General features: G+C 44.0%; 1 protein-coding gene across 1 annotated transcript in view; it reads left to right on the forward strand.

Annotated features, from left to right (window-relative positions):
• Positions 1 to 6659: 6659 nt before the first annotated feature.
• Positions 6660 to 11335, forward strand: part of NUDT3 (nudix hydrolase 3) — a 118687-nt gene continuing 114011 nt past the window's right edge. The window contains 1 exon segment of the mRNA XM_080805550.1: positions 6660 to 6900. Coding sequence (XP_080661676.1) covers positions 6802 to 6900 — 99 coding nt within the window. The 5' untranslated portion in view covers positions 6660 to 6801.

Raw genomic sequence — 11335 nt, forward strand, 5'->3', positions numbered from 1 at the left:
GACCTTGATTCCTCTCACCTTGCTAATTTCACTTATTAATGCTAGTATTTTGGGTATAGACTTTTTTGGGTTTTTTTACATAGACAATCATATTGTCTCAGAATAATGATGGTTTTATTTCCTTCCCAATCTTAGCTTTGTATTTATTTTTCATGTTTGATTTCATTAAGTTCTCTAATATAATATTTAGTGAAATCATAAATATTATAATATTTACTAGTAGTGGTGGGGAGATATTCTTGCCCTGTTTCTGATTTTAGTGGAGAAGCATCTATTCTTTTACCTTTAGGTATTATGTTAGCTCTTGTTCAGATATATTCTGTATCAAGTTGAAAAAATTCATTTTTTAAAAGATTTTGTTTATTTGAGAGAGAGTGCGCACGCGTGCATGCGCCCGCACCCGCGCGTGGGGGAGGGGCAGAGGGAGATGCAGGCTCCCGGCTGAGGAGAGGGCCCAATGATGATACGGGGCTCAATCCCAGGACCCTGGGATCAAGACCTGAGTTGAAGGCAGAGGCTTACCGCACTGAGCCACCCAGGTGCCCCATAAGTGTCCGACTCTTGATTTTGGCTCCAGTCATGACCTCAGGGTTGTGGGATAGGATCCCACACCGGGCTCCATGAAGAGCTGGGTGTGAAGCCTGCTTGAGATTCTCTCTTTCCCTCTGCCCCTCTCCCCACTCTCTCTCTCAAAATAAAATAAAATAAATAAATTTTTTTTAAAAGGATAGTTTTAGATCTACAGAAAAGTCGTGACAGTAACTGAATTCCTATATAATCCCACCCAGTTTCTCTTATTGTTGTCATTTTATATTAATATGGTACCTTTGTCACAGCCAATGTCAGTACATTGTTATTAACTGAAGTTGTGAGAAGGTTTTTAACAAATTCAATTTGTTGCATAGATAAGGATTTTCCAATTTTCTATTTGGTTATTCTTGGGAAATTGTTTTTCTAGGAATTTGTCTATTTCATCTAAAGTTATTGAATTTGTTGACAAAGTTTTTCATAATATTCCCTTATTACTCTTCTGATGTCCATTGGATTCATTGCTAATATTGGTAATTTGGTTTTTCTTCTCTTTTTTCCTTTATAGTCTTGCTTATGAATTTTATTTATATTTTCAAAGAACCAACTTTTGACTTTGTTAATTTTCTCTGTTGTTTGTTTTCTATTTCATTGATTTCATCTCTATTTCTTCTATTTAAATTGGGTTTAATTTATTTGTTTTCTTCTAGCTTCTTAAAGTGGGAACTTAGATAATTGTCTTTAAGTCTTCTTTTCTAATATACATGTTAAAAGCTATATATTTGCTTTTAAGCACTGCTCTGGTTGAACCTCACAAATTTTGATATCATTCAGTAATCTCTATGCCCAATGTGGGGCTTGAACTCATGACCCCGAGATCAAGACTGGCACACTCTACGAACTGAGCCAGCCACATGTCCTGATAGCATTCATTTAGAGATACTTTATAATTTCTTCTGTGATTTCCTCTTTGTTTCATGGGTTATTTAGGAATAGAATGTTTAATTTACAAATATTTGGAACTTTTAAAGATACCTTTCTGTTATTCTTTATCTTTTTTAAAAGATTTTATTTATTTATTTGACAGAGAGAGAGAGAGAGCACAAGCAGGGGGAGTGGCAGGCAGAGGGAGAAGCAGGCTCCCTGCAGAGCAGGGGAAGCCCGATATGGAACTCCATCCTAGGACTCAGGGATCATGACCTGAGTGGAAGGCGGTGGCTTAACCAACTGAACCACCCAAGCGCCCCTTTTGTTATTCTTTAAATCCTCTCTCCCAAAAACTTATTCTGTAAGATTTCAATCTTTTATAAACTTTATTGTGGGTTATTTTATTACCAAGTATGTGGTCCATCTTGGTGCATGTTTTATGTATACTTTTTTAAAAAAAGATTTTATTTATTTTAGAGAGAGAGGGAGAGAGAAGCATGTGGCCAGGGGTAGAGGGGAGCAGCAGAGGAAGAGAAACAGACTCCCTGCAGGGAGCCGGCCACAGGGCTCGATGTGGGGCTTAATCCCAGAACCCTGAGGTCATGACCTGAGCTGAAGGCAGATGCTCAACTGACTGAGCCACCCAGGTGCCCCCGTTCTACGTACACTTTAAACAGGTGTGTATTCTACACCTGATGGGTATAGTACTTTACACATATCAATTAGGTAAAAATTGGTGGAGCATGTGACTCTTGATCTCAGGATTGTGGGTTTGAGCTTCGGTTAGGTGTAGAGATTGTTTAAAAATAAAATCTTTTTTAGAAGATTATTTTATTTGATTTAAATCTATTACCACCCACTATCATCTAGGGAAGAGTAGCCTATTCTTAAGAATTATCTTCTTCCCCTGTGTTAGGTATGCTGCCTGGGATATATGGGCAATGAATGAATGAACTAGAGACCAGGTAAATTTTATGAGAGATGCGGCAGGCGGGTTCAACTATGGCCCCCAGTGATCCTTGCTTTCTGGAATAATGTGTAACCTCTCACACTCAGTCAGGCTTATGTATGTGAACAATAGAAAGTTGTGGAGCTAACAAAGTGTGACTCTCAAGGCCAGGTCATCAAGGCACTGCAGTCCATTCAGTCTTGGCATCTTGTATCATTTGCTCTTGGAGGACTCCAACTGCCATGTTGTGAGGGTGCTCAGGTGGCCCCATGGAGAGGGTCACGTCATAAGGCACTGAGCTTCCTTCTAACCACCAGCCATGTGAGGCGGCCCACTGGAAGTGGGTCCTGCGGCTCCAGTCAAGTCTTTGGATGACAGCAGGTCCAGCCAATACCTGTTTGCAACCTTACGAGAGACACAAACCAGAACTGCTCAGTCAAGACACTCCTGGATTCTTAACCCATAGGAACCATGAGAAATAATAAATGATTCATTTAAAAAATGATTTATTTAAAAAATATTTTATTTATTTATTTGACACAGAGAGAGAGCACACAAGTAGGGGGAGCGGCAGGCAGAGGGAAAGGGAGAAGCAGACTCCCCACCGAGCAAGGAATCTGAGGTGGGGCTCCATCCCGGAACCTTAGGACCATGACTTGAGCCAAAGGCAGACGCTTAACCGACTAAGCCACACAGGCGCCCCATGATTTATGTTTTAAGCCACTATGTTTTGAGGAGGTTTGTTATGCATGAATAGGTAACTTGTACGAAAGCAAAGATCAGAAACAGTAGGTGCTCCTGGGGGACTTGGTGGGGTGAACAAGGTAGTCTTGGGAGGAGGGAGGAAAGAATTCTCCCTAAAAAGTTATTACAGATAATCTCTGAAATGTGGGATCAGGAGAATGGTATGTGAGCTTCATTCAGAGGATTGTAGGTGTGTTGTGTGGGGGTGTTCCCGCAGACAAGTGAGTAAGCTCTATCATCAAGATGGGGTTCTGGAAGGGCGGTAGTTGTTCTTCCATTAATACACTTTTGTTGAGGTGGGTTCTAGGTCAGGGCCTGGGATAACTGCTGAGTGAAATAAGCAAGGATAAGTGAGACAGAGACCCTGCCTTTAGTGAGTTTGAAATACGAGATTGGTAATACAAAGAAACAAACCAACCCAGTGACAATACCATGTGACAATGTGATAAATTAGCAGGACAAACTCAGGCAGTAGGAAGGACAGAGGCAATTAGGCAGTAACTTTTGAGTTTCGAAGGATAAATATAATTTGGCTTCTCTCTGGGTGGATGGGGAGGGACAATGAAGTAGGCGACAGTCTTGGAAGAAGAGCCTTCCAGACACCAGGGAGGCATGTTCAAAGACTCAGAAGATTCAAGGTTAGAGGTTCAAGAAACTGTAAGTAGTTTTGAATGACTAGACTAAACTCCTGCAGAGTCTGGTATCTCCCGGTAGAATTTGGTTTTATCTTGAAAGCACTGAGGAGCAAGTAGGGTTTAATTCAAGGCCATGACTTATTTAGATCTGCATTAGGAAGGATTCATCCTGCTGCAGGGGGAGGATGGACGGCAGCCCAGGAGGCCATGGTACAGGAAAGAGGGGGGAGTCCTAATGAAATAATGGCACAGGGCAAGAAGGCAAGGGGCCCGGACTGAGGATGTCAAGAAGGCAGAAGCAGTGGAGCTCATTATCAATTGGAGAGAAGGTAAGACATAGATCAACGACTCCCAGTTTTCTGGCTTAGGCGACTGAAGAGCTATTTATACTCTAAGTCAGTCATAAGCTTTAGGTAGCACTTTACATACCAGTTTTTTTCTTACAGCACTTTTGGAGATGTATTTAACTGGAATAATATGTTAATAAGTATATTTTTTAAATGAATTTAAGACTGGTATCTACTATTGTCTTCCAGGAAAGGGTGGAATCCTTCGGTTAATGTTTCCTGAACAAAGAAAAAGTAATTACTAGTAAGGCAAGAAATGTGGGAGTGGTCTTGTGGGTTCTTGCAACTAGACAGGCCCATAAAAGCTGGGGAAGGAATTAGAAATCAACAGAAAGACCTATCCACCGATTCGATCAACATTTACCGAGTTCTTATTTTGGACAAGGCCCTGTGCTAGGAGGTGGAGGTATGAAGGTAAATGACACAGGGCCTGCCCATGACTTTACGATCTAACTTGCTTATTGTCTTTATTATGCTACCCTGAGACCTGGGATGCCTTTGCAATTCTGCTCCCAACGCTAAGAAAGTGGCAGATAGCACAGTGTAGCTGTCTAGCTACTCAGACAACTTTTCTGGGAAGGCTTTGGCAACAGGCAGCAAAAGCCATAAATATGACCCTACCCCCCTTCATCTGCCTCTGGGAATTTATCTTGTGGGAATATCTGAAATAGGGATAAGGATTTATGTACTGGAACATTCATTACCGTTCCGATGAAACAGAGGACACAACCTAAGCTTCTAACAATGAGGAAAAGGTAAAATAATTGATGGTGCATCCCTATGATAGACTATAGGTAGTAATTAGAAATGGTATTTAAAAAGAAAAGTAACAGCATGGGAGATAGACCAGGAAAAAAAGAAAGAAAGCAGGTTACAGATCTCTACAGAATGTGTTCAAAGATACATGATTTAGTTTTTTATGCTCTCTGTATTTTTCAAATTTTTGACAACGAACACGTTATAGGATTTCTACAGCCAGAACTTTTTTCCTTCCTTCCTTTTAGAGACCTCACATGGAAGAGGAGAAAGCTACAAAGACAACCAAAATGACCAAGATTTGGGGAATTCCACTGCATGAAGATTGACCCAAATTAACTGAAATCCCGCATTTTTGTGGCAAGGGTTAAGAGAAATGTCAGTATTAGGGGCACCTGGGTGGCTCAGTGGGTTAAGCCACCGCTTTCTGTTCAGGTCATGCTCTCTGCTCAGCGGGGAGCCTGCTTCTCACCACTGCCCTCCCGCCCCCCCCCCCCGCCCCGCGCTTTCCTCTCTGCCTACTTGTGATCTCTGTCAAATAAATAAATAAAATCTTTAAAAGTGTAATTGTGATATACAGAAACAGATATTGGTATTAATTTTTTAAAAAGTCAATATTAGTTGCAATGTATTAAGTGACTACTAACTGCCAAACGCCAACTAGAGGTAAATAAATGATGCAACGGATTCCAGCTAAGGTTTGGTTTCAAATCTTGACTTTCTTACTGTGCTAAATACAAGCAAATTAAAGAAGAGCAACGAGCAGCTCACAGACAAACGCTACACAGAATTTACACCACGTTCAGGGAATGGGCATGGTATTATGTTTGGTCTGGTCTTTTGAGAACATTCACAGGTTATATTTCATTTTTCCTTGCTCCACAGCGTCTGGTTATTTATTTTCCCCTGGACAATCTGTTTGACATCCACACTATATAGTCCTTGTTGATTGCCAGAAACGATGATGCTCTTTGATCTGCATCTTGTATCTTCCTTTTCTGGCCCTCCTGTTTACCCTAATAGGAAGCACTTGTTTTTGCACCACTCAAGGGTTACAGGAGAAACATCTGTCAATGCCCCAGCCAGTAAGACTTCCAGAGCTTCTGGATGTCAATGCTAAGTGCACAACGCCCCTCCCCCCGTTCCCCTCACACCCTTTGCCGTGCAGTGCCTAATCCTAGTTATCTCAGGTTGCACGCTCCAGAGCGTTCAATCGCATCCCACTTCTTCACCCCCACCCAGATGAACTGGCAAGGCCAAGGAGGGGCGGCCTGACCTTGGGTCATCTTCGGCCGCGGAATCGCGGCGTGACCTTGGGCAAGCGCCTGCTCCCCCCTCCGCCAAATCGCGTGGCCGGATAGCCAGGTCTCCCCTCGGGTCACCGCTCAGCCCAGCGGGGCGACCCTGCGCCGGCACCCCTTTCTCCCCCGACTTCCTCCGCGCGCGCCCCACCTTCCCCACCCCTACGCTCGTAGCGTTGCGGCCGCCTCCATTCGCACGGCCCTTTCATTCCGGACGCTCGTTTACGCCGCGCGGACTGGGAGGGTGCGATTCCCGGACGCGGCCTGCGCTACGAGCGCGCGGCCGTCCCGCAGGCCCGCGCGGCTTTACGCCGCTGACGCAGCGCGCCCAAGATGGCGGCGCGGTCGTCGTCGGGGGTGGCGGTGGCAGAGGGGGCGGCGGCCGTGGCGGCAGCGGCAACGGCAGCCGTGACGGCGGCGGCGGAGCGGGGCCTGGGCCGGGGGGAATGAGGCAGCCGTGGCGGGCCAGCGGCCGAGCCGTGTAGCGGAAAAGCGGCTCTCCCTCCCTGCTTCCCTTGGCCGAGCCGGGGACGCGCGCGCGCGCCGCCGTCCGGAGCGGGCTCCCCACCCTCCACTCCCGCGACCCGCACCGCACCCCCACCCGGGCCCGGAGGATGATGAAGCTCAAGTCGAACCAGACTCGCACCTATGACGGCGACGGGTACAAGAAGCGGGCCGCGTGCCTGTGTTTCCGCAGCGAGAGCGAGGAGGAGGTGAGGCTCCGGTCGGGCGGGCCGGGGGTCGCCGGAGTCGGCGGTCGCCTCCGGCCGAGGCGCGGGGGGCGCGGCCGCTGGGGGAGGGTGTCCCGGGGTCCCTGGCAGGGCCGCTTGGCTCGGCCCGAATGAAGTTCCGACGGAATTTCTTGAGGCAAAGAAGAGAAGAAAGGAAAAAGGACGGTGGGCGGAGGGAAAGCGGGTCCGAGCGTGGCCGCACGGCACGGGTCAGGCCGGGGGAGCTTCAGAGCCCGCCGCCTGTCATAGGGGACAGTGGCCGCCGAGAGAAGGCGGTGGGTGGGGAAGTGTGTGTGGCTTTCGGGCCAGGCCTCCAGCTTCGGATCCAGGAAGGGCAGCTCCGCACTTGTCAGCCTGCACATGTGTGCAGAGGCCGCCGTGCACGAGGCGCAGGCCGGTCCTTTGTGCCAGAGAAATAGTCCACTTCACTGGCAGGTTTGGGGGTTGCCGAGGGATTATGTGTCTGTGAGCCTAAGGAGGGGGCGGTTTAGGCAGATTTAGGGCGTTGTACGAACGCCAAAGCCAATTGTTTATTTTACAGTGCTCTGTGTAGCCTTCTGGTGTAGCTGAGAAGAAAGGACATTTGATAAGATAATCTTTATGACCTGAAAATATTTCATTTTAATTGGGAAGGCCAAAAGCAATGTTAGAGATCTTTGCCCTGACATTGCCCTACAGTAAGGCCTTTAGGATTAAATTTGCTAGCGAAATAGAAATGCTTAGAATCAATTTCTTTTTGCATGGGGTACTTAAAAAAAAAATCTGAGCCTCCCAGAGCCGTTTCTGTGGTGATAAAGGGTATCCAGAGACGGCAAACGTTTTTGTAAATCCACAAAGAATAGCTGCTTTGGAAATTCATAAGATGCCTGTGGGAAACCGTTTCTCTCCTGTGCATGGTGGTAAAATGGCAGTTAAACTGGAAACAATGAAGGACAGTGAAATTCAATATGCTATATTCTGGCATTCAGCAGTAGGCTATCGTGGCAGGGCTGCAAGTACAGTGCCTCGTGTTGAAATGGGGGGAGAGGAACTTGACCCGTTTGTTATGGAAAGAAGCTGTGATGAAAGAGGCGGATGGATTGCCAAGAGTTGCTGTCCAGAGATATTTAGGAGGAAGTGGGACTTTAAATTATTGCTTGAATAAAATAGCAAGGCAGTAATTGTGCTATTGAGGGACTGTGTGTGTGTGTGTGTGTGTGTGTCTGTCTGTGTCTGTTTCCTTTCAGTAAAACGGAAAGAAAGGGAATTTGGAAATGTATACTTTGTGTCCTGTCATATATTGTAAAATCCCCCAAAACCAGATGTATTGGGGTGCTTAGCAGGGCCATGCTGTGAATTATGTAGTTTTGGAATACATACTTGGGTAAAGTAAAATTGTTGGTGGTGTTTACTGCTCCAGAGGCTTTGTTCTCTTCATTATCATATATTATGGGAAATCAGATGGGATCACAGTCTGTTTTAACTGGAGGGAAAATTAATTAGCATAATAACATGTCTTATTACAGTACTGTGGTTAAGCCTGTGAGCACCCCAATTATAAGTTGAAGGGTGTATAATTTAGTTGTATGAATGATGCAAGACTTCATTTGTTAAAAAAAATCATACTAGGAATTGAGAACATGTGAGTATTTCGGATAAATTGGAAACTTTTCATAGATCATAAGCAAACTAAGATTTGATTTTCCGTTTTCTTTTAGTTTTATCATGTACTGACATTAACAGCCTTAATATTAAAACGTTTGACTGATTGTGGAGTTTCCTCTGCTGAATTTCTTTTTGAACATTGGTTAATGAGCAGAAGATTCATGCAAATTTTTAATTACAGATTCAGTGGATGTTACAGCTAAAGCCCAGAAAGAACAAGAAAATTAATGAAATGCACCCATTTTAGACTTGTTCAGTTCAGTTAACAAGTATGTGTTAAGAGCCTACTATGGGTGTAGCCCTCTATAATGTGGGATTTAAAGGTAAACATCCCTTCCTGTCCAAAAAAGTTGAGTACTTTTCGATGGGATCCCTTAATTGGGAGGGATTTTGGACCACAAAATAATCTCTAGGGTGCCGTTCAATTCAGATTACATAATTGTGTTAGAAGGGAAGTAATTTGTTAGTTCCGGGAGAACTTTTATGTTCTCAATAGAAGTGCCAGAAACTGGAAGTATTAGCTGCCACACATTGTGGGAATGTGAAATTCAAACTCAATAGGATATTCAACCCAATTTTATTTTTTAATGGGAACCAATAGCTTTAATCAAGATAGAATAGTTTACAGAATATTATTAGCTTGAATACAATAGTAATGTAAGTATAAAGGGACCCTGGTTAATAAATTGAATTTACCAGTGTCAGGAAACATACATACAATGTAAAGAGAAAGAGACGGAAAATATTAGCACATAATAGACTGGAATTAAACCTAACATTCTGTTTTTTTCAGCCCCAGAAGATTTTATTTATATGCCAGCAGTGATAGCTGAAATACTGACTGAGGTTAGGATGTATGAACATATTCAGCAAGGTTATGGAGTCAGTTTATTGAGATACTGTTACAAAGAAGACTGGTATGTAGGGAGCTTAGAGTCTAGAGGGAGAGACAGAAGAACAGGCCCAACGACATGAAGAGAATGCATTTCCTTTACTTCAGATCTCAGGCTGCTTTTCCTGTTAGTAAGCAAGAATCAAAAGGAAAATTCCCCCACTTGAAAGTTTTACTAATTGTTACTGACGTTTTGATAAATTAAAACCTTTAAGTTTGGGACATTCATGATAACTAAGGTGTTTATTACAGTACTTTGAACCTACTGATATACAGTAGACAGTGTCTTACCCAACCTCCACTTACACCAGTGTGGTACACTGAATGCCCTTGTTGCTCTGAGAGCCACTGGGTTTCATATATCCCCCAGCCATGAGGCCTCCCAATCAATCGCACGCTTACAAAGAATCCGTTGTCTTTATTCCTGTTTTTATGTTCATCATACTTGTTATTGTAATTATGCAGTGTAATTAAATATGATGTAAGCCCGTGAAATTTGACTTGAAAAAGAATGGTTTTGTGAGAAGTATCCTAAATGCTTTGGAATGACTCGATAATTTCAAGTCAGTAAAAGAAAGTATTGCTCAATGGTATCGATAAACTACAAAATGTGGAGAGGGAGTCTTAAAAGTCTGGAAGGACTCTGCACATAGATCTCTTCATGAATGTTTTCAGGGGTGTGTTTTTTTTTATAGAAACCTGAATTGGAGGGGCATGTGGGTGGCTCATTCGGTTAAGCCTTTGACTTTTGGTTTAGGCTCAGGTCATGATCCGGGGTTTGTGGGATTGAACCCCATGTATTCAGCAGGGAGTCTGCTAGAGAGTCTCTCTTCCTCCCTCTCTCTGTGCGCCTCCCCCTGCTTGCCCATGTGCACGAATGTGCTTTTCTCTCTAAAATAAATGAATAAATATTTCTTTAAAAGATTTTATTTATTTATTTGACAGAGAAAGAGGGAGAGATCACAAGGAGGCAGAGGAGGAAGGGGAAGCAGGGCCCCCGCTAAGCAGAGAGCCCGATGCGGGGCTCAATCCCAGGACCCTAGGATTGTTACCTGAGCTGAAGGCAGAGGCTTAACTCATTGAGCCACCCAGGCGTCCCAAATGAATAAATCTTAAAAAAAGAAGAAAAAAAAAGAACCCTTGAACTGGAAAACATAGGTCATGCATGATGGGTGTGGTATATGAAAGACAACTCACTGTTCACCAACAGAACTATACTCAAGACAAGGTCCTGGACCTACAAATAAGGATTAGCAAATAAATATATACTTATATTTTTAATCTGCCGTATCTTCCAGTTAAACATTTTGTCGTAAACAGTGTAGAAGGCTGAAACTGGTTTCTTGAGTAAGATTTTACCATTCTGGATTGGGTAGTATGACACTCATCTTTGTCGTATTATTCAACTTTGGCTCCCTGAAAGCACTTCCATTCGAGATTTTCCCTCTTCCCTCTTTTTTGGAGCCTCTGTGATGACAGTATACTAGAGACAGGGTTGCTTGTACTCTTGTAGCCTCCCAGAGTGGCATGGGGGAGTGTGGCAGGCATTTTAGATGGCTGAAATGTCTAGCAGTGTGAAATACTCTTTTAGAAAGGCCAGTGGCACTGGCTGTATACCAAGTGATTTCACAGTGCTTAGTGCTTAGGAAAGTTAAAGCTGAGCCTGAAAGGTCTGTTTTTATTCAAGGTAGAAATGGAGTACTGATATGATCGTCTCAGATTTCCCTGTGTATTAAAACTGCTTTTAAAAAGAAAGGACAAAACTGTCCTTAAGGGTCTTAGGTTGGCTTGTTGAGCTTTTCCATCTCTTGGCAAGGGACTGCTGCTTCTCGTTTTCTCAGCTCCTTGAGCTCACGAGGTTGGGTGGGGAGATGATTGACA

Source organism: Martes martes, assembly GCF_963455335.1.
Source record: "Martes martes genome assembly, chromosome: 6".
NCBI lineage: Eukaryota > Metazoa > Chordata > Mammalia > Carnivora > Mustelidae > Martes > Martes martes.